The sequence below is a fragment of the Colius striatus genome, chromosome 6 (genome assembly GCF_028858725.1).
Source record: "Colius striatus isolate bColStr4 chromosome 6, bColStr4.1.hap1, whole genome shotgun sequence".
NCBI lineage: Eukaryota > Metazoa > Chordata > Aves > Coliiformes > Coliidae > Colius > Colius striatus.
Genome location: NC_084764.1, coordinates 454,347 through 479,003, shown reverse-complemented (window position 1 = coordinate 479,003; position 24,657 = coordinate 454,347). Strand labels below are relative to the sequence as shown.

The 24,657-nt window shown below is 41.5% G+C and overlaps 1 protein-coding gene across 8 annotated transcripts in view; it reads right to left on the bottom strand.

Moving 5' to 3' along the window:
• The window catches only part of RAD51B (RAD51 paralog B), a 311,046-nt gene that overhangs the window by 184,375 nt on the left and 102,014 nt on the right, over positions 1–24,657 (bottom strand). For all 8 annotated transcript variants that reach the window (XR_009818893.1, XR_009818896.1, XR_009818895.1 and 5 more), the window contains exon 8: positions 20,477–20,570. Coding sequence is in view for 3 of the 8 variants with exons in the window: in XM_061997842.1 (XP_061853826.1) it covers positions 20,477–20,570 (94 nt within the window). In the remaining 5 variants the exon portion in view is untranslated. The remainder of the gene's footprint in view (positions 1–20,476; positions 20,571–24,657) is intronic.

Genomic DNA, 24,657 nt, shown 5'->3' with positions numbered 1-24,657 from the left:
AACGGCACTTACTTAGAAGTCAAATGGATTGTGTGACCTCCTCTCCATATTTCACTTTAGCTTTGTAGAGACCTTTCCCTACTGCTGGCCTGCTTGGAGTTGTTGCTGAAGATTACAAGGTGTAAAGTGTAATAATACGTATAAATGTTAGCTGGTAACAAGACCAGTTGCTCATTTCTCTAGAAGTTAAACACTGAAACAGCAACACTGTGCCTCATAAGGAGTCAAACTGAAACACACTGGTCAAGATTACTGTGTTCTTGCACTGGTATGTGCATCAGCCAGCAAAAGAGGTGAGCTGCAGTTCTACACTTGAAAAGGCAAGAAGTATATCTCAGTGAGATGCAGCTCCCTAGTTCCTCCTCCTCTTCCTCATCTTAGCCTAGACAAGAAACACAGAGCTTAAAAGAGCTAATACACTAGAAAAATTCCCTAGAAGTGACCAAGCAGCAGGCATGGGAGGCTTTGACTTGACTTGAAAGGAGCATATTCTGCTTTCTTGAAGCCAGGTAACATGAACCAATTTAGTTAACTTATTCCAGGGGGGATCCCTGACAAAACTTGAAGGCTTCAGAAACACTGTAGATAGTCTCACAGATGTTTAACTGGAGTAACAAAAAGCTGATGAAGGTCACAAACGGAATGTAAACACTCACTTGAGCTGGTCTATAGGCTGATGGGGGGACATCAATCCAGGGAATAGAAACAATTGCATGGCCATCAGCAGCCGGGTGCCAGCCTCAGAGATTCATTACAGTTGTCCTAAAAGGAACAGAGCTTCTCCATGTTCTGTCTCTGCAAGTGGTGCTGCAGACACTAAGAACCACAAAAAACTTGGTTTCCCACAAGGTTATTTCAAGTAGATCACTGCTAAAAGACTTGGAGAGTGGCAACCCGGAGACAGAGCGTTTTGATTTCATATGGTATCTGCTTCCTCTGGGATTCCCTAGGCAAGGTAGGACATAATCCTTTCCAACAAAGCAACACTGTTCAGGCAATTCCCAAGCCAGCAGCTCAAGGAAAAAATAATAACCCTTAGCAAAGAATACACAAACAACTATCTAAAAAAAAAATCCCACTTAGATACAAACCAAACAGGAAACTGAAGTGTCTTGAGTTTAAATGAGGGGAAGCTGCAGATGAGTTCTGGTTCTCTAGAGAATAAAAGCATTTCAGCCCTTTTGCCACTGGCAGTGAAAATCCCTTTTATTCCTTCACCTCAAAACCTAAAGTCTGTGATCTCTATCCCGTGAGCATAGGTGAAGATTAATTCCCTCTTCATTAACTTCTTGAGTCTTTTACCTTGAACACAAGTTCAAAATTGCACATAGCATCCTTATACAGAAAGCTGTCCCTGAGTTTCATAATCTAGGTTATCCTTCCTCAGCAAATGTGGTTTATTACACAGAGGAATGCCAGGAGTCGTGTGTAAGTTTATACAGACACACCACACTATTTGTATTGGATTGATTAAAAAAAACAGCAAACAAAAACAATGACTCTAGAGAAAAGAACCTAAGAACAGAGCCTTCTTTATATATGAGTCATTTTGGTTCCTAAAAAGACACACTTTCAGGAGTGGAATATGTAATTGTTCTCAAAACTTACAAATGACAAGTAATGAGTAAACCAACTGGACCAAATATTCTTTTCCAGCTGAACTTTATGTACAGTTTCTATTTAATTTTTAATCCCTGCCTTGACCATGAGTTTTTCAAACTTCTTCAAAACAGAAATCAGTTAAAACAATACGAGGCAAATTCAATCACACTGTGATGATACAAGAAATTAACCAAAACAAAACAGACCAATAAAACCACACAGAGGCAAATGGTTTCCCAGTTGACTGGTAGTTATCCTTTCAAAATTACTAACATGCAAATTCCTCAAAGTGTTGTTAAACTAACATCTACAAAAAGAAACACAAACATAGCATGGCTGAGATAATGAACAAGTCAGACCTCCTCTGAATGTTATTGAAAGGATATGCTCAAAATTAGGCAGCAAAGTCCATCTGTGATGAACTGACCACAACCCCCATCCCCTGCACCACTGTGGGGGAAGCAGGGAGAGGCCTGGGAAGAAGGAGGGGTGGAGGGAGGCATTCTAACACTTGGGTTTATTTCTCATTTTCCCTGCTCTAATTGTTCATTAATAAATCAAACCGTTTCCCCCCAGGTTGAGTCTGTTTTGTCCGTGACACTAATTACTGAGTGATCTCCCTGTTCTCACCTCAACTCACAAACCTCTGCTTATATTTCTCTTTTCCCTGTCCAGTTTAGGAGGGGGAGTGATAGAATGACTTGGTGGGCATCTGGCACCCAGTTGAGGCTAAACCACCACAACTTGCAACAAATCTGTATGTCTTCTGAATGTGTCCTGTAACTATACATAGCAGATAACTGGCATCTAAACTTATCAGTCTTGATAAGAATAACGGTACAAGTGGCAAGGATTACACATTCTCTGATAGGAATGAGGGTCTTTCAGGCAGGCTACCACCACTCTGTCTTGGATCCCAGCATAACGATGGTCAATCATGCTTACCACAGCAACAGAAGCTGCTGGTCAGAGAGGGAATAAGGAGCAGGTAAAGATGAATGAGCTGATTCTTGGCTCCTACCCATACAATTCATTGAGCTATTTTCTGAAGCAATGAAGGAATGGCAATTCATAGCTAAAATAAACTAATGTTACACCGTTATATGATCATTCTCTTGCCAAAGCACAGAAGAAGAATGAAAAACTTCAGCTTCATGATGTGCCTCCAACTTCCAGTGCTATCTGTGGCTACTCCTCAAGTACGATTTACAACTTGTACCCTGCTTAGGGCTGTTCTTGAACTTACAATTATGCAAAATAAGTTGATGCTAGGTCTTGAATTACAAAACACACACCCCACATTTTCTCCAAGGCTGTCCAGGAAGAGCTCCTAACCTAGAAACCTCAAATTATGTTGGCTATCATCAGACTTAACCTTTAAAAACGTCAGCTCTCCTAAAGTGAAGTCAGATGCGTATCTGTGGTTATCAGCACAGCCCTGGTGCTGGCTGCTCTACAATCCCAGTGCCAGCCACAATATGAAACTCCCCACAGTTCCTTATTCTGCTAATATCAGCATGCAATTTGTTGGACAGATTCTATAATCCACAGATGAAGGCAGTTGTAGGTTTTGAGTTTATCCAGCATTAACAGCCCCTAATAGCCTGGTTCAGTGCAGACATAACAAATGGAAACGGCTTTAAATTATCCTTCCCCTGAGACATCATTTCATAAGAGAACGAACTCTATATGCACAAAAAGAGTTTTCCAATGTAAACATGTGGTGGAAGCTAAAAGCTGCAGCCAGATTTAGGGCAAAGCAAGGGATACAATTTCAAAGGCACCAATTTCTTTGCAGTTCACTGTATATACATACATATATTCTTTTTTTGTTGACTTTTCTGCCCTTTGTGCTCAGGTATCTTAAAGCAGTAACTTTTAAACTTTTTGAGACGTTAAAGCATTTTGTCTCCTTTTCCCCCTCACATAATCCTGGCTGGGATGCAGAACCTACAATCATTATGATGGGTTAATTGCAAGCAGCAACAGTCGTTACCAGCATCTGCCTGTCAGCAGTTTAAATTATCCTTTACGTTTCCAGAAGATGGACTCTAGAATTCTAACTTATTAGCCAACTTGAAATTCTGAAACTGCAAGAAAAAAAGAGTGAGACAGTGTGTAACGACTCCAGTATGGAGGATTGGGTTTGTAATATCAGTGCTGATTTTGTATTTGATGGAATGCCAAGCAGAGCCAGAGAGAAAAGTGTTTCACAGTGAAAAATACAATGTCAGTGCACGCAAAACCTGTATTTATGCACTCTAAGATCCTTAATATTCTGACAAATATACCTATGAAGACATTTATAATGCAACCATTCTTATTTTGAGGTTTAACCTCACCACCTCTCATACAAACACAATACCAGATCTAAGCTCCACACAAAACTCCAGCCACTTTCCACAACAGGACACTGACTTGTTTCAAAACTGACCTAAAGATTTGCTGCTTTTGTTGGTTTGTTTTTCAGCAGAGACATTGTTTCTAAACATTACCAATAGTCAATGCTGAATCAGAATCCTAAAAGGACAGAAGAATTATCTGTTTGAAGATGATATGGCACTTTCTGTGATTGGTCCCATCGACTCTTTTATACTAGTCTCATCTTTTAAGACTAGTCTGCAATTTCCCGAAGTATTTCACTATTAGATGAGAAAACATTTGATAATCATAACAACTCCAAAGAAAAATATGAAGGGAATGACCATTTATCTGAGCTGCCCTGACAGCTGAGTATGTGACTATCGATAAATCCATCTACAGGTATACACACATGCACAGGCACATAGATACCTGTCTCATATTCCAAATCACCTTTTTGTTTATTAAGGAGACATAGGTGGAATGTGAAAGTTACAGCTGTTTCTCCCAAAGAATATGTATTCTGGAAGAACACTGCACATCAGAATCTGATGCTCCTGTCTTTTGAAGAAACCTAACTTAAGCAAGTGAAATTGTTCCCAGATCAGCTGCCACAGCTGAGTAAAAAGGCTTTCCAAATGTAAGCTGAGAGTTTAATTTTACTAAATAACTTCCCTGATTTTTTTTTTTCATTACTCAACAGTCCAGGACACACACACAAATGTACGTGGAGAACACCTGAACTAAGTCTATTCTCAGACTATATATTATATGCGTGTACAATTCTGTTTGGTGCACGGCCTTATCATCTGCAGCTTCACCTGCTTGACTTCCTGACAACATCCCTCCTAACGAGGATGGTGATGTGTTTCTATATGGAATTGTTTACAGGGTGATGAGATATAAACGATGATGAAATAAGAATGGACCTGGACAGCGCTTCCACTGAATTCAGTCTGTAAAATGGTCAAGCTACCAACTGACATTAGAAACTGTCCTCCCAGACTTGGAAGAGATCACTGCCACACACTGGGAAATAAATCCACTTTCTGCAAGTTCAGTAATAAAAGATTATGAAGATGAGCACGGAGAGAAGCAACCAAAGACAACAGAAAGATCCATTACCCTTTAAGTTGGAAGTGGATCAAAAGGAAGGTGTAACCACCACTTCACCATGAGATTCACCATTTTTAAGGAGAAGGGACAAGGCTCAACTTGAACTCCAGCTAGTTGCTACTGTAAAAGATAATAAGAAAAGCTTCTAGAAATAAAAGTTTCCCAAAATAGAGATCCTAAATCACGGAACATTTTAAAGGGTAACAACATTATAGCCGTTATTTAGTTTTTATTCAGAAAGTAAAAAAAATACTGAGGCATAAAGCTGTTCTTACACAAGGCAGAATGTATAACCACTCGTGCAGAGACTGTGAAGACTGTGCTGTGCTTTCTCAGAGTGGACAGGGTGAAGCACTTCAAATATTTCCATCCCTTAGGCTTCATCTCATTAATCCAAAACACATGAAATTTGCTCACCGAAAGGAAAGACAAATCCAGAGGGTCTCTCCTGTGGTTTATGCTTGCCACTTTTTGATTTAATGACTTCAGTGCTTCATTTGAAAAGGTTCCACTTCTGTAAATAGTGTTACCATAAGTCTATATACAAGTCATGGATTGCCAAGTGAGATCCTGAGCACTGCTTCAGCTGGCAAGCAGGATTCCAGGCTTATTTCTGGTGCTGTCAATGGTAGTTCCACATTAGAAACATTACTTGTCCTAACATGAAATGAAGTACTATGGGAGAATAGTCTGCACCCCAAGAAACTTGGTTAAACATTGTTTCTGTACAGATGTTTCCTGTGGTCTTAAAATATATCCCTAACTCGTATATTACCTTCACAGAACAGCTGTCCCAAAGGTGTCACCCATATTGCTAATCAGCTACATCTTCTAAGGTGGAAGTTTACCCCATTTCTTCCAGTCACTGCACACTCTTAGACATTTGCCTACATGACTCGGAAGACCAAACTGCCAAACAGCAATTCCAAGATAAGCACCTCTGCAATTTCACCTTCTTAGCAAACTCCTGAAGACTTACATGTAAAAGTCTTTCTACAACACGAATTGTTTTTTGTGGGCTTCTTCTGAACTCTGCCCTGCTATTTCGATACACTTCCCGAACTCTGAGAATCAGAACTGGACACTAATTCCAGCAGTTTACCAGTCTTGGGTGCAGTAATAAACAGCATTCCTCCTTTCCACTTGGCAATCCCGCTAAAGCATATGAGGATCCCACCGAGAGGCTCTGTGCCAGAGCTGATTAGCCAGACAGATTCTGCTGAGGAAGTTTCAACTACTTTCCCACCCCAGGATAATCCCTGGATCATGGCTTAAGTCTGGTTCTTATGCTGTATGCACAGATATGCATTCTTTCCTCTCATTTATATTGCCTTTATTTGGCTGTAGAAGAACTACACAGAATTATGGCTAATCTTTAAAAAGGAGCTAAAAAACAGACAAGGAGATAAATGAAATGACTCATTAAGTCAGGAAGATAAAAGTTGTGTGCAAGTGCGCAGTTGAGTCAAAAAGGAGAAAACCTTCAATCCTGCTGCCCATCTTGGGAATTGCCTGGGAAACTGTCTCATCGATGGACGGGATCTGGCTTCACTCCCCAGCATTAAATTCACAAGTGAAAGTTAATCTTCAAAGAAGTCACTAGTTGCTGCTGATATTGAGAAGGAAAGTATCCCTTTGTCCTAGCATCCCAGTATTCTTGTATGCACTAAAAGCTGAACTCATTAGGACATCTGGGGTAATATACACACCCATTCTACTAACTGTTTTTAGTCACAAGCATTCACAGTCGTCTTCAGTACAGCCTGAAACTTTCATTTTAGGGGAACAGATAGTATTTTGGAAATTAAAACACAGTCAGGGAGAGTGTAATTCATGGACTTACCCCTGTCCATCAGATGTTGATCTGTAAAGGATAAATGTACTTTAAAAGCTACATTGTATTATCTTTTATTTGCTTCCTTTTGCAATGTCAATTGCACAAGCATGAAAGTGTAAACAGCACGATTCCCTCTTATCAGTGACCTGTCTCCTGCAAGATTTATTCAGAGGCCAGAAGCAGGTTCCTCAGCATCATCACTGAGGAACTTCACAGACACTGGATTACCCTATCAGTAAGGTCGCTGGGAGGAGTGTCTGGACAGAGCACCAAGAGCCCTTGTTTATACACGCATTCCTTCTTCACTAACAAGGAAATAACTCATACTAAGGTAAGTAGCAAAACAGCTTGGTATATACACATCCAAACACACATATATACAATTACCATACACAGGGCCTAAGTCTAGAACCACAGGGAACCTGCAGGTGGGAAGCGTTAGTAGGAGACGGGTCAGAAAATCAGGCCTCTCTGCAGGGTTTTGGCTGCAGCTTCTTCCAAGTGCCTTAAAGCTGGAAAAACCATCGTCTATCAACTGTAGTTACTTGCAGTCTCTGACTCAGTCTTTGGCCATGCAATAAGATACAGTTTTCACTGCTGGGTCACAAGTCTAGAAACTGCCTAAGAAAAATCATGTTTCACTTTTAGGGCACTGGTTTGGATCCAGTACAGGTCAGTAGTAGCTGAATGTCATCACCATCAGACAGTTGTTTACAGTCTGATAAAACATGTATTTGCCAACTTACCAGTTTCACTACATCATTGATGACCACAACAGCTCTAGAAATTCAGCAGAGCACTAAATGGGAGCCTAGAGTTTCCATCTGATTGACTGGATGTGGAGTCTCCAGATCAAAGCCGAAATACAATAAGTCAGAGGAACACCTTGGGCCACTACTGCTTTTGTCGGACAGTCCAAGGACAAGAGGAAAGAGACTACAGTTTGCAGAGCTCTCAGTGCCTTACAGTACCATTAAAATCTATTTAAAAGTACATTCTGTTTTCAGCAAGTGTTTTCGGAACGACGACGCAAGCAGGAGGCACAGTTGTTTATGCCAATACCCTGACAGCACCAAAGTTCTTTTCCATCTAGCCTATATTAGGTGCTAGGAAAACGTTAATGTTGACCATGAGGTGAGATTTAAACCACTCTCTTTAAACACACCTTGGTTACATTTGGTTAGTTACAGTAAGTTCATCACTGACATTACACCCAGTTACTTTTTCAAGGAATGTCAATGTTTGAGGGCTATGGCTTACTGGCAGTTTAATGTTATCCTGGGATTAATATGAGAGAAGAGGTCTATGAGTTATGAGGGGATGTGTAACTGCAAGAGATTTGGCAGGCCAAGGTTCTCGTTAGGCCAAGATCTGGGATGCCCTGGGTCTGTACGTGTGCCATTAATCACTAGCTGATTACCAACAAAAGCAGCTTTTCCATTAAAAAGCTCATTGCTCATTTCAAAAGGAACAGAATTATCCTGTCTGCAGAGTTCAGAGTTTCTGAAGCAGAGTTTCTTCAAGTTCTGTTCAAAACAATCTAAAATCAGCCAGAGGACTCCAGAAGGGTGTTTTTTTCCTTCTGCCCTCAAGCAGGACTATTCCATCTCAACAATTTGTTAGTTTTTACTAACATGAACTGGCAGAAAAAATAATCTTCAAACCATCAGCACATTTAATGACAACAAAAGAAGATATTTATAATTAAGGAATTACCTATGAAAATAATAACAGCCTCATCTCTTGAAAAAGCTCCTAGTTAATAGATTAGGTAGGTATGAGACTCATCAAAATGGGTAACCTTGTGTATAGATTAATAAACAAATATAATAAATGTGGCATAGCAAAGAAGAGTATATCTAGAAAATGCCAGTGAGAAAGAAAAAGCACAAAGCAGGCAAAAAAAGTAGCATCATAAGCTCACAGGATATTTCAAGCTGGAAGGGGCCTCCGGAGGTCTCTAGTCTGACCTCCTGCCCAAAGCTGGGACAGCTATAATGTCAGACCAGGTTGCTCAGGTCTTTATCCAGCCAGGTTTTGAAAAACCACCAATGATATAGATAGCACAACTGCTCAGGGCAATCTGCAGTGATCACAGCACAGATGAAAGGAAAGAAAGAGGCAAGCAGAAAAATACAGAAGGAAACCTAAAGAACCTGAAAGTGAGAAAGGACAAGAAAAGAAAGATGTTTTAAGAGAAAAAATGTACAGGGAGACAATTTTTAGTACCTGAATTTATCCAGGAGCCTAATGTGAAGGGCCTGATTCTTAAAGGCATGATTTTGTAAAGTAACATTTAAAAGCCAAAACCAGAAAACCTCTATGGCTTTCAAGCCATCTCAACGTAAGCTCTACAACTTGAGGTGACTAAAATCATCGTGCACTTTCCAACTGGTAGGCTGCAGCCGAGTCTGGTGAGCAGTGTCTGACACATCTCTGCAAAGGTTTTGAGGATACACAATGAATGACACTATTTTGTATGTCATTCCCTCAGATAAGAAGGTGAGAGCCCTCCAACTGAACACATCCACCATATGGCTGCTCTAATGCTTTCCTTCACAAGGATTAGGGAAATGGCAGGAAAGCATGGCAAGAGCGTTTTTAGTGGCTGGTGGATTAATAGATTTAGATAAATGTTTTAAGTTTTGTTTCCTGGGCTATTTGTTCTGTTACAACCTTTCTGATCACAGAAGCTGCGAGCACAGGACATCTCTAACATCACCAGAGACAGGGCAGAGGAAGGATTTTGTGTTATTATCTAATCTCTTGCCACTACACGGTCCAGTGGGACAGAAGAAGATAAAAATGAATGAATAAAATTGTCACCATTTGGTTTATTAGCTAATAGTAAACAGGATGCTCAGGGCTATAAAAGCTTAGACAGTGAAGCACCAAGTCCCTGGCCCATAGAGTTTACACTGACCACCACCAGCTAGGGCACTGCATGATTCTAAAAGACTAAGGGGTGAGAAAGTTTTTTCCCTTTCAGGCCTCCTGACTTTTTTAGTGGCGTGGGATGGTATTGGTAGGCCTTGAGTTCACGTTTGAAAGACCTGTGTATCAACACATGCATAACTACCTCAATTATTCAATCAATATAGATTTGTGGCCCTAGAGATGGAGACTGGAAAGGCAGCAGGAGGTGGCAAAAAAAGAATCTTTCTTCTGAGGTTAACTATGAGGGAGTATACACCATGTAATATTTTGACCATCACTGTGCTCACTCTACAACAGACCACAGAGGTAACTCTATAATCTATGCCTCTCTTCCTCTCAAGTTTAAAACAACATGACTGAAGTTAGCAAGATCATTTGAGCATCCAAAGTAATTCAGGTGACAACAGGAAGCCACATCTGAACTAAGAAAACCTCACAGAGCTTCAAGTGCCCGTGATGTAGTCTTTTCCAATCAGGTGTAAATAGGACATGTCGCCTCACCCAACACCCCGGACCACAATGTTTTGAAGGTACCAGAGGAGGAAACCACACTGCAAAGAGGAAGCAACAAATTCAGTTTTAAAAAGCTTGCAGTATTAAACCAACTTCATCATGACCAGAAACAGCTATTAAATTCTGCAGCAGCAACACATCATTAGCAATTAAACTGCTGAAACTGGGCAGCAAACGCTGAAACACTTTCAATGGCACCATTGCTCACCCTACGTGCGAGGCAACCACTGGCAGGCAGCTGTTCAGCGGAGCGATCAGAATATGGCATGTCACTACCACAGGTACCGGTGCAAAACGCCAGACAAACACCACATAATTTCATATGGAGCTGACAGGTATGGTTGACTGGTAAACTGTTTTATTTTTGTTTCTTTTTTCACTGGTTTTGCAAAAGTGAGACCTCACAAAACAACATTTTTTTGTAAGTGAGGGTGCAAGGACAGTGAGAGAGAGAAAAGAAACACACAGACAATAACCTAGATGTTATTTTCTGAAGCATGTCTCTAGCTCGAATCAAGAGCTTTTGCCTCATCTTCTCTCTTGTCTACAAGATTTCTATTTTATTGACACAAAGGCATCTCCACAGAACACATCACTTCCAATAAAACACTTGTTTTCTCATTGAAATCACAGTTATGGCAAAAAACCCCAGCACAACCAAAACAATAACTACATTGTGAAGTTGAAGTCAGCTGAAACTCCTCTGTTTTACAGACACAGCAAGTTGTGTTCACGTATTTGTTTGAAACGCACAGGATTCAAATCTGCACTAAACCAAACTGCAGGTAACTTCTACAACCTTAAATATTGACGTAAAAGAAAAACAACAGAATCCTCAGCTGAAGCTGTAATAAGCTCAAAATTGCCCTAAATTGCATGGGGTGAGCTGCCTTATGACGTGTCCTTTGACTTGCTCACAATTACTATTTGGCCTGCTAGACATAAATTCCTTGTTACAACAAGTGAGCAAAGCAAGGTACCCCTACCTATAGTGAAACCCACAGCTCATTAATGTTAGTTCTCCAAGTCCTTTACACAGAGTGGCGTGAAGGTGATAGAGCCTCCTCTCACCCATGGGATCTTCCCACCCAGACAAAAGACACTTCATTTTAACGGAAGGCAGGTTCACCTCAGGATATATCTACATACCAAATACTAGAAAGATTAGCCTGTGTTGATCTCTCTGTCTCTGTGACTCATCTGCTGCTGGAACCCTCTGGATCCCAAGAGCTCATTTCATGCTAGCTCACATGATGATCACAGCAGTGACTAAGAAGCAGATGCACCCTCAGGAAAAGGAGAACTGGGCAGCTGTTGACCATAAGCCAAGACAATGAACTCTAGGGACATAAAGCACTTGATATGTTGATTTCATGCTGTTCAGAGTTACCTCATGTTAACCCAGAGGCAAATAATGTGACCAGTCTTTGCTAGTTTGTGTTACGCTGGATGAACAGTCAACAGAACAAATTAGAAGCTCCAAGGAGTATGAGGTTTTTGGCATTTAACCTGAATCCGCCATGAACTTTTCCTCTCGAGATTCAGATTCTGTTGCTGACAGGCACTGTATTAGCTTGAAGGCACTGAAGTTTATTCTAAACTTCATTCCTACTGAACGCTAACAGGAATAGTTTTACATACTTGTAAAGCTTCCAAAAAATTGCAGGCCCATCTTCCCAGTCCTTTGTCTTTCAGAAGGCAGCAGTTTTCAGCGGGTAGCAATTCAACAACATTAATTCTCAAACATGACAGTCAACTGTTCCATGTCTTGAAACAGAACATCAACATCATCAGTTTAAAGTTAAAACCAGAGGCAACCGAAAGAAGAAGGGGATTTGGGTGGCACTTACGAAAGACCATTCAGCAGTAGATGCTGAGGATGACTAGACCCAGGAATTTGGTACTCGGGGCATATGCTCACTGAGGTCAAGATGTGACGATAGGCCAAGGCAGGCAGAATGGCTTATTTCATAGCACAAACAACAGTAAACGAAAGATATGCAGCTCAGGCTCCAGCACAAATGAGCTTGTCAAATCCTATCAAGCTAGGATTTGAGCTTGTGTCCTGCTGAAATCCATCCTATTGTTTACTTCTTATGACTAAGCATTACCTGACCTCAGTAACCACAAGTTACTACAGTCAGGCACTTGGGCATTACAGCTTAGTACAAACCCTTTCTGCTGACCTTGCAAAGCGGGCTGTATTGCAAGAGGTGCTTCTTTAAGAAAGTAAGTCTACACCAGTGAATAACTTGGCACAACAGTGTCATCTGGCCAAAAGAGATGGTGCTGATCTTCCCATGGCTACCCTGCATGTGCATTGTTGTTCTGGTCCAAACTTGTCTGCTCTGCTGAGAACATCCCTGCTTTGGCTGTGGCCTGAGGGCCAGCCATTGCCTTAGGTCCTTCTGTTTCCATGATGGTTTTGCGCACACTCTGATGGAAGGGATGTTATGGTTTAATTTCCTACAAAAGTTCTGTAGTCGGTGCACATCAAAACCAATCCAGGTAATGAACAAACATACAGCAAGTGAAGACCATTAAAGATTTGCTTCGAAACCACATTACTGATCTCCATGAAAACACCACTGCCGATGTGGTCTAAGAGATATCTGAGGGACAGAACGACTCTTACTGGAAGGATCTGGTAGATATGGGAATTTATGTACCCTTGCTCTCAATGTATCTGAAAAAACAGCTGTCAACTTGCATACAGTATACACTCCCAGAATGCCCTCGAAACGAGAGCTTTAGTCACTTAAAATATGGATTCAGACTGGTTATCGGTAATTTTAATTAAGAACCATGCAGCATCATTTGCAGTTCTTCCTTAGACCCAGATCACACTGGTCCACTAAGCAAAGCCAATGATGAAATTCAATAAGGAGTTGAAACATCTATCACAGAAAAAACAATTAATTACAATTAAAAAATAAGCAAGGGGAGCAAAAAATGGTATGAAATCAGATATTTTAAGAACTCAAAGATGTATTTATTTTGTGTGCAAGACATCGAGATGTTTTTTGTCCCATTCCCTCAAAGCTGCAGCAGCATAGCTGTTGAGGTAAATTGTAGTTCCATACCCCTTTGCTTTTAAATTAAACAAATGATCTCAGTTTTTGGAGCGGATTTTGACTCCAGGGAAACTATGCCATTAAGAGAGTGCCAGAAATGCATTTAACTGATGCATGTCCCAAGAACAGCTCCAAAGAGTGCAGACATACCACATATAGATTTCAAGGAAATTACTGAAAAGCCACAGAGCTTCAACAGAATGTGACAGGTGAAACATGGCATACGAAAGACTCGGTATCAAAAGGGTAAGTTCAGTCCAGCAGATACTAACCTGATTACCCAAGAGGTGCTACGCATCAGATATGCTCCTTTGTGCACCATATCCAATCTGGACAGAAGGAGGAGACTTTATGCTCCATTTTCTGACATGTAATTAGCTTTTAAGGACAAAGTTTTGAGAGATGTTTTCATTTGCGAGAGGCATGCAGTTACCAGCCTACAACGTAAGATCTTCTGCCTTAATTTCCTTGCGTGCTCCACAACTTGACTTTGCTGTTCTTGGTTTTACTTGAATGCACACCTGCTTCACAGAAAAATCGGTCCAGCAACATCTCTAAGACAGTGCTCCACATACAAACCAAACCTGCACAGACTGAATTCAGGCTAATTTTACGCACTACAGTTTTTCATCCAAACGATAAGCAATGTTCGTATTTTTCTGCACCATCTCCTCCTCTCCCCTTCCGATCAACACTGGCAATTGCCAGGATCTCCTGACAAAAAAAAACCACCCCAAAATAAACTACCTGTTGCAGGCTCCTCCCCTTGTTGGATTCACACGGTGATGCCATGATCAGACTTCCATGACTGTGAACTCTGAAGCCTTGGACTACCCAGTCAGTTAGCTATTAAAATGTCAGTATGTTACATTTGGGTAATGAGTGTTTTCAAAAAACAAATCGGAAATCTACTTTTGTTGTTGTTTATAAATTCCATTTAAGACTGAGACAGAGAAAAGCTTAAAAGAAAATCAGATCTCTAATTAAGACATCTGTGCCTTGGTGTTTTATATTACAAATGCTGTCTACATGGTTAATCAAAGACCCTAAGGCTCTGCAGGCTACGGCAGCAATCACATGAGGCCACTTTCTGTTTATTTCTCCATCAGCATCTCACGTCTCTAAAATTATACTCACATCTACAGGTATGTGAATAACAGTTAGTTTCACAAAATACTGGAGAAGACTTGGTCCTCTCCCACTAGCACTCCTTATACTGCTTTTAATTGCTTTGGATGTGGCTTTTAAATATTCCAACAGAGAGAGTCAACCACCAATCCCTGCTCTGAGGCAAGAAGCATAATTCGGGGAGAACCATTTTGGAAAGGGTGGCTTGTGAGAAGAGGCAGGAGAGAGGGGGCAGCGGGGCAGAAGTTGCAGCGGGGCAGAATTGCATCTGGCCCACGTGCAGCCGTGGCGGCCGAGCGGGTCAGGCCGTGAGGGAGCCGGAGCCGCTGCCAGCCGCCTGACAGGGAAGCGAGAGGCCAGCCCAGGCAGAAAGGCTGCAGCAGCGTGGGAGGACGATGACCTTTTGATCCCTGAGATGTTCCTCATGTATCGAAGTGACATGTCAGCTCTAATAGGCTGCACCCTCCAACTGGTGGCAGGGGACTACAAATTACTGTGAGATCTGAAGGCATTTGTTGTGATGCTCCTGGTCTGGATGGGGCATATCAGCCCTTCCCCAGCAGGACTATCTGACAGTCCAGCCCAACGGGTCCCAAACCGGGGGTCGTAACCTCCAGCAGGGTCAGGGCCACACAGAGTAGGGTCGCAGCTCTGACAGAGATGGGATTGTTTATGTCACTACTTCGGGTCGCAAGCTCAGCTGGGGTGAGTTCACCACCACAAACAGAGGCACAAATAGAAAACATTTGGGAACAGCTGTTCTAACAGACTTCAGAGTCAGAAACAACTTCTTGATATTCAGATACAAGGTGCCCAAACTACTTCCTTACATATCCCTGTGCCAGCCTAAAATATCAGCTCCCCTGCCAGGTACCAGACCGACTCAAATGACTCCCAAAGAGCCGTGGTTTGCTTGTTCCTGATAGTTTTTCGATTGTTACCAGCAGAGCTGTTCATACTTGAGCTGTTGTTTCTTCTGCCCTTGCTCAGAAGAGAGATGTACCTAGCTAAGCATCAGCTCAGCTCAAGCAGGAATCTTCTGCAGTCTGCAGCTTGCCCAGGAGACTGGAGCAAGACCAGGACATTTCAGGAGAGTAGAAATCAGTATAAACAAAGCCTTCCTTTAGTTGAGTTCCAGACATTTCCTCCTTCTATCATTTCTTTTCCCATCTTTCTGTAATGTGACCGCTTGGGTTGCCCTTCTCTGAATGCTCCTTTATTTTTATTTTTAGTATCAGTGATAGAACGAGCAGACAAGCAGAATCCAGATTAGATTAATTTTACCCATGTGGACCATGAAAATCTGCTCATACAAGCTGCCTGTTTTCATAAAGTTAAGAGATAACACACCAACCTTATACTGTCTTTTTATTATCAGGTTGTGTTTAGGTTTGAGTGTAACATTTTAGGAGCTGACCGTCACTGGGAAGAAGTTCGGATATATACATATCATGCTCACATGCCAGAGAACCCAGCTTCAACCTCCAAAAAAGGATAAAAGGTTATAAAAATTCCATCATTTAAGACAATAAATCATTATTACAATAATAAAGCAGGAAATACACACAAATTAAGCAGAAACACCAATGTGCTGATTTTTTACGATTAAGGGGAGTCATCAATCATGGACGCTGTCTGAGATTAACAAGGAGCCACTTCTTCAAACATCCTGCAGTAAACCCAGAGGAAACCCAGCTGGAACTGCAACCAGAACATAGACATCAGGCTCTGAAATCATCTTCTGTCCCCTCACCCTTGCCTTCCCTTTTGGCAAATCATCTGCACCTAGGATCACTCCAAACTGGTTCAAGTTCTGCAGGTGAGCCATATGCTGCTTCATGTAATGCCACAAGCCAAATATTCTCACAGTGAGGCTTTTTCCCATGTGTAGAAATCCTGATCCCCCACAGTCTCACCAGAAGCAAGAATCACTGCTAGTACCACAAAATCCCACAAGAAATGGGACTGAGTGCTACTGAATGATAAAGATTCAATTAGTATTTCTTTTTCCTCAGCTTCTGTTCCTACAGATAATCCACAGTAAGTTAAGAGAATTTAATTGGTCATTGTGCATGGGAACAAGTGGTGTTTAGCTCTTTCCTACCCTTGAATTCATTTTTTACAATGTAATTTGAAAGATAAGTTACTTTGGAGCAGTTCCACCAACACTGGGGTCTTCTAAGGTTATTTTTTTAGTATAACCAAAGCCTAAATTCCCATGTATAGGAGATCTTTGTTTCTATATTCACCCACCATGACCTATGTGTTAATCTTATTTTGAAACATTTTTAGGGCATAAAGAGATGACCAACTGCAATCCTGTTACAATGCTTTACAGCTATATGCCATCACTGACTCGTGCATTCTCTGAACTCACTGCAGTGAAAGGAACATACTAGTGTGGGTAGCAGGATTCATGCAAACGTGCTTTGCTTTGCATTGGAAGGTGCAACACATACTTGGTTGCACTTTTTCTCAGCTGAAGAAAGTTACTTAGCAGCTGAGAGGTGGGAACTCCTAAACACTCAACTATGACTGTAAGCACTTCTGTTATCATGCCCCTGATTATATAGATGAGTGATTCCCAGCAAATGTACCCAAAGAGTTTTTGGATTACAAATTGTTGATTAATGATTGTTAAGTCATATCACATCTTCAGAAAGAAACCACAACAAAGCAGTAAAACTTTGCATTCTATCATCATGGCAATCGAGAAATGAGGAATAGAGATTCTCTTTAACTGATATACGGAGGCCTTTGAATGCTCCTGCTGACAGTTTTCAACCCTTTCTTAGACTGGATCAAGTGATTATGCATATGTCATTCAGCCTGAAACTTCCATAGACGTGCACAATAGTCTCTGTAACACTGTTTTGCTGAGAGATTTATCTTTTGATTAAAAAGCCGTTAACATTTGGCTGGATGTTATTATGTCACTACTTCCCACTTGATGAAATATTGCATCAAAATTAGTACAGGCTGACATGACCACTGTTATCATGAAATTTATCTGCCCCATACACCACCACAGCCTTGCATCATGCAGAAACAATCACAGTACCATTTCCCCTAATGCCCAATATCATCTGTTCCAGGCCCTATAACGATGGTGCACTTCCTTCAGGTGTTCTCAACAGCCAGAAAGGCGCTTTATTTCCACTGAAGCACTGGGGTGCAGACCTCACAGTTGCTGAGAGCAGAGAGTTACCAGAAACACAAACACAGTGCAAGCACAAAATCCTGTGCAAACACAAAATCACGTTTGAGGAGGCTCATTTTTCCTTCCAACACAGTGAATGGGTTTAACGAGGTCTTTTTTTTGCTGCCCGCTGCTTACCTGACCTGAAGTGGACGTGCTACATACTATCCTGACTTCTAGCAGGTTAAGAAATATGAGCTTCCTTCTCATTGCTCAGTGTATGGGGGCCTAAAACTTTTTCATGAAGGGTCTGAAGCTGAAGAAGTAACTCAAAGACAAAATAGACTGAAGGAACAAATGGTTTCCAACAGCACTGTTAGCTGGTGAAGATTAGAGGGTCTGTGCCAGGGTAGTTTCTTAAAAGACAGCTGAAACATTAAGTCCAGCAGCAAAATACAGAATTGGAAAGAAACGACTCCAGCTGTTTTGTCAGAGCTCACGTGAGGGGGAATCAGAGAGTTCAGTCACTCTGTCAACTGCTACCCTGAAGTCAGGGATACCCAGCGCTCAGACCTGGAGGCACAATCCTGTGGCTCACCGAGCTCTCCTCTCCCATCGTGGGAGGGTAGTTGGGCTTGGGCCTGAGTGGCAACCAAACCACAAGGTGAGAAGAAGTAATTCATACCAATGTAAAAGCAGAGGCAAATCTCACTACACTACCCTGTACCACCACAACTGTAAAGGGCAAAAGATATACTGCAGCATTTCACCGTCTTGATAAGCCATAAAGCAAGAAGAGAACTCTATTATTTCTTCAGGGATGTGTTTTAGTCTGCAGGGTCCACACTTGTACATCCGTCTTAGTTGGGAAATTTACTCTTCAGTATGCACAGACATGGAATAGTTGTTGGCATTTACCTTCTAAATACTCTGGCAACACCACTAGTGTTAATTGTATTCATCGCCTTTATGCACATCTAAAATTCACTGTCCTCCACAGGGCCTACATAAGCAGTCACAGTCAAAAGATCTCTCTTACACTATGCCACATGGTTCTGAAGTGTCATTAACACATCAAGTAATCTCCACATAGATTATTCCACAATGGAAATTAAAAAAAGACGGTAGTTAGTAGCTACTCCCAAATACTTAGGTCTCAGAAACTCACAGTGGATTCATATTAAAAGATACTGTATTAATTTATGACTTATCCTACTGAAAAATTGAAATTGGAAAAGTTGTTACAATTAACTAACATCACTGTTTCAATGATCCAAGACAAACTGTCTCCTCTTTCAAGCAAAAGATGTGTAAATCAACCTGCAGCAGGTTTACAGAGCGTTCATCTAAAACACTGAAGGTCTAGAACATACCAAAGTGGTATACTTCTTAATCTATTCAATTCTTATCATGCTGGAGAGCTTCACTAGGACACGCATTAGCTTCAAAACTACAAGGAGGAAACGTTTCAGAAACTTGTTTAACAGCTGTTTCATTCATAAGTTCACAATTCCTGCAAAACAGGTACGTGTTCTCACAAACCTACTTTTTATTTAATCAAGTCACCTGCAGGTCTAACCTTGGGCATAAGTCAATAAATAAACATAAATCAATAAACAAACAAACCGAAGCCAACCAACAGCCTCTGATCTCTTGGGGCCCTCAGTTCTCTCGGTAATTACTTCAGTGTTTCTCTCCATTCAGCACCAGGACTGAAAAAGGGGATTTGAAGGGACAGAAGTAATAAACTGCAGAACTGGTCTTGCTCTGGGGTGAACAGCAGGTCAAATCACTGCTTCACCCACAGGAGTCTCTTGAAATATTAAGAAAGCAAAACAATTGCAAAATAAAAGTATATCCCCATATTTAAAAAAAAAAAAAAAAAAGGTAAATTGAGTCTTGAGGAGTAAAACAATTTCACCACAATCTAATGGGAGAACATGGGCAAAGCAAAGATTCGGTCCCTAAACTAAAGCAAGAAAATCCTGTGCGTGGGAGATCTTATGGTAGCCTAGTTTTCTCCAGTCTCCACAACACGAAAGCCTACTTCTGCTCAGTGTCTTAAAAGAATTCAAGATCACAGCAACAAAGATGAAAAGGTCAGACTAAACTCATTGCTCACACCATGCACTATAAATATACAATGCTATGACAAACCACTTGATAAATACAAATGGCAGAAGGCTGAATGCTGGCCTCCCCTGAGCTAGCGCAAGTTTACAGATGATTTTAAACACAAAATAATTCTGACTTTTCCAAACAAATACTTGAAAGTGTGAGTTGAGGCTGAAGAAGACCAAGACAGCATTTCTTCTTTTGCCTGACACTTATGTGCATGCTGGGAGGGGGATGCTGGTCTTGTTCATACCAACACACCCCGGAGCTTTTTCGAAGAAAGACAGAGTTTAGCTGTAGATGTCTGCAAGAGGAAGTCAGAGCCTTCAGCCGGCAGGTATGTCAACAGCATAGTCACTGGTGGACTAGGAGGGACCTCAAGTAGGTCACACTGTCCTATCTGTTTCTTTAACCTGAACTTTCCAAGACTCGGTTGTGAAACATGAATTTCACCTTCCAGCAGCTCTCAGATACACAGGCTTGGAATGAATTTCTAATGACCCTCTATACTGTGTGAAATCCTGTCGTGTGAACTTTGCAAAACTAACTAAAACAGTGCAGTCACAGCTCCCTGCATATCAAGAGAAGGCTGCAAATTACAGTGTGCATTTCTGCCGGTGTAGAGTTTCAATTCTGGTAGAAGGGATCTCTTACCTTCAGACAGGGACAAATCATCAGCTGGAGACACCAGGTCTGCCTGGATCAGGCCACTGCTCAGTGATGTGGTAATCTGATTCGTCAAGATAACCTGCAAACACACAGGGAAAGGGGGGAGGGAAATTAATTTTTATAGCTACTGGAAGGCAGACAGCAGCCCAGGCAAGGACTGGAATCCCCCAGGCACAGCGTCCAGGCAACCCTCTACCGACCTCCTGCAAATACGACATTCAGTACGTTTTGAAATACCTGCAGAGACTGAAAGAGGAAAGTGCCAGAAGTGCAGGAAAAGGGATACTGTTAAAAAGGTGAAATACTCAACAGCAGTATATTGATACAGACAGTTGCCTAAAATGAACCTATTGTTCTGGAGAGCTTCATTCTTCAATGAACAATTTGATGCTCCTTACAAGCACCATCATTTTCTTCACGGGGAAACACAAGGTCTGTTTCCCTAGAGATTTCCACACAAACTACATTCTTTCTTGCTTTGACTGAAACACAGAGCAATGGAGCAACGTGCAGCTCCACGATCTGAAGCACAAGAGTACTAAATTTCACAGGGCTATCTCTACATTAGAGGATTTTCCAGTGCTTTTCAGGGTCACAAGATTCTGATAAACAACAGACTGTAGTACCCACACTGTGCTCTCCTCTGACAGCATGAGCAATCACCTTGCAAGACATGAACAGGTTCTTGCCCTTTTGACCATATACTTTTTTCAGATAACAGAAAGCTTCAAGGAAAACACTGCCAACACCCCAGTGAGAGGGGCACAGGGTGAAACACAATTATCTCCCGATGCTGTGGGTTGCTAAGCAGTTGCAGCTCCTGCAATTACAACTGGTCTCCACTGTGCAAACTGATCAAAACTTCAGAAATATCTTTTTTTTTTTTAAAAGAGAATAAAAATGATCCTTCTAACTTGCACTGAGAAGAGACTCCACTCTAAATTCCCTTTGAAATTAATGGCCTGTCTTCAGCTGTATTTAACACAGGAGGAAGGAAGAAACAAATCCTCCATGGTACCCTGTGGATGTGGTTTCATGATGCTAATGGAATAAATTAACAGCTTGCCATTGCTAAAAGGAAGAGGAATTTCTCTGGTCTTTCCTCCACACACTCCTTTTTCTGTTTCAGGATCCCACAGGAGCTGCACCAGACCCCAGAGTTGTAACCACAGCTGCAGGGCATCGCGTCTCCTTCAGGCAGAGTGACTGTGACCTGAGCTACCAACAAGAGAGTCTGTCACCTCATCAACACCACAGCTCTTCCTCGCTGCTCACGTCAGCCCACCCATCTCAGTCCTTGCAAATGGGCACAATGGTGCTTGTGAGCTTCATGGACTTAAATGAAAAAGTTTTAGAATGAAATATCTACTCCATAAGAGTTCAAGACCTTCGGAGCTCCCTAGAGATGTCCCTCATGCTCCTCTGATACTGACTGTAAGCTCTGCACAGTGTTCAGCTGGCTTCCACCATCCTGCACAGCTTAACCACAGGGTGCACCATTTGTGACTGGGCATTTATGATCACTGCAGAGGACACAGACATGGCAACTAACAGACTTTGGTTTTACACCTAGGCTAAAGTTCTTCAGGTTTACCTTGCAACACTACCAACAGCAGAGACACAAGGCAAGCATCACACATCTCTGCTGCTCCCAGAGCTGCTGCATGCACCTATAAGCACCCAAAAGCAGACATGGAAGGGTATCCACAAGCTCTTGCAGCAGCTGCTGGCTGTTCTGTTCATCAAAGTAAAATCCAATTTAACAAGAAGGAACTTTTCCTTTCCCCTGGCCAGTTACTTATCTTCCATTTTAATGAGCGAGTTCATCCTTGTGATAGGATGAACACCTAAACCAGTTCAAGGCAAATGAAAGGAGTAGGCAGCGAAGAGTCAGGAGGGGTAAGGAACAAGACGAGGGACCTTTCCTTCTTAACACTGTTTTCACTTTGTTTTCACTGTGTCACAAAACCCACAGCCTCAGATGTCCATTGAGGCTCTTCTGGCAACCATGCATCAGATACACCAACAATGTGGCACAATGCTGGAGCTTTTCCTCGATCTGGTACTAGAAAATCTGCTGAAATAGAACACACTAACAAACGTAGACACACACACACACATACTGGCGGGGTATGAAGTTTTCATTGGCACACTTTTGTAATGACCATGTTATTCACAAGTGTCAAGTGCTCTGTAAGCAATGCAGTCATCCCAGACCTGTGCCAAGATGATCTTTGTACCATGCCATCATGTATTTTATTATTTATATGCCACATTTGAAAGAAAAGTTACCATGCTTAACCGTCCTTTTTTTAATGAAAAGAAAAGGCCTAAGGACATCCTATTTCATATTGCTTTCCTTCAAAGGAAACTAACTTTAAAGGCTTCAAAAATCAGAAGAAAAACGAACAAGAATAATGTAATTGCATTTTAAAAAACCATTCCAGCTTTTTTTGGCCTTCTGTTTAACCAGGATCTCCACAGCACTGTTCTCTGTAGGACTGTAAACTTTCCTCATCTTCTGTGTTTAACTCAGGCTGCACCTCTGAACTTAGATTTCAATTTCTGACGTGTCCTTCAATAGCCATTCAATATTAGACTGCTTAAAAAGTCAGTCAAAAATGCAGAGTCCTTACCCAAGTAAACGTTCCCCTCTGGCTTGCTCTGAGGATGTATTCTCAGTTCCATGACTTCACCGATAGTTAAACATTTGCTTAAATACATGTTTAAATAATATCTTGAATAAGCACACTTCCTCTGAGACGAAGCCATGTGCATGCACAGAATGCTTATTTTGGAATTATCTGCAAATTATTAATTTCTGCAAACCTGCAGAGCCAACACAGAGATTCAGTCCTCCCGTAAGTACTAGCCAAGAGGCTGTGAGCTAAGCACAGCATTTGACATCAAATTCCCTGTCACACTTCTGCAGCTTCACTTACTGCACAATTCTTCCATCTGGCATAGGTGTGCTCCTATTATCAACCAACCAGTATTCATTTTTGTGCACCCATCATAATACAGTTTGAACCCCACTCGGTAGGTGTGCTCCAAACTCTCACTGGTTCAAACAAGCTACAGGTTACCAACAAAAGGAAAAAAGCTGGCCCTTGCTCAGCTCCAGTTCCAAATAAAAAGTTAAGGCACTCGGATTTAGAGAACTCTGAATACATACCTCTATCTTCAAAACTTCAATCCCATGTCCTTACTGCAAAGTGCTTTGGTTTCTTTTATATGGTTTTATTTTGGGCCACAAATACTTTGGCAGTGAACACTGCCATTCAAACAAGATCCTACAAACATTCAACTTGAAGCCCCAAATCTTGAGACCATTTGATTCCACTGTCACACCAAAGAATGAGTTAAATTCTCCCCAAAGTCTCCTTCACCATCCTGAAAGACGTTACTACACTCCATTCTGCTACCATTTGAAATGGTTTGACATAGTCAGAGAACTGCAAATGGGTGTCTGACAGAAGAGTTAAGCTTGAGTGTGATTTGGAGAATATATACAGGTAAACAAAGGAGGCATGGAGTAAAAAGAGCTGTGTGACTTCCTGATGAGTAATCGCATTTGCGCACAGTCAGAATCAGATGAGTCTCACTGTGAGCACACACGGTTGATTCATACATGTGTGCACAGAACACTACTACTCCTGATCCTAGTGATCCCATGTGCTACAAATCACAAACATTATGAAGATCAGGTTAGAGTATCTTCCTATGGTGCCATACCTGAAATAAATCATCTCTCACTGCTGAACAGCATCTGGAAACAGACTGGGGTCACAAATCCAGGCAGACTTAGAAACGGTGCCTGGCACCTAACTAGCACTAGCACTTCCTCAGCAGTCCATTACATACAGGTTGCATTTACTGTGTTTAGTACAGGAGTCTAAGTATCAAAGGAAAAGTTGCCTCTGTTGTGGTTCCTTTTGTTAGATACTGGACACGGTTACCAGCCAAGCACAACTTCCACATCAGAGGTTCGATGCCAATCATGAGTTTATCTTCCAGCAGAACACTCAAAGTGGGAATGCTGCTACCTGAGATTTTAATGGTATCACATCAAAAGACACAGTATTTAAAAATACGTTGTATTTTACAAAATTTTAAGAAGATTTGGGTATGTTTTAGTAATTTAAGAGGAGCTCCTGTTTCCACAA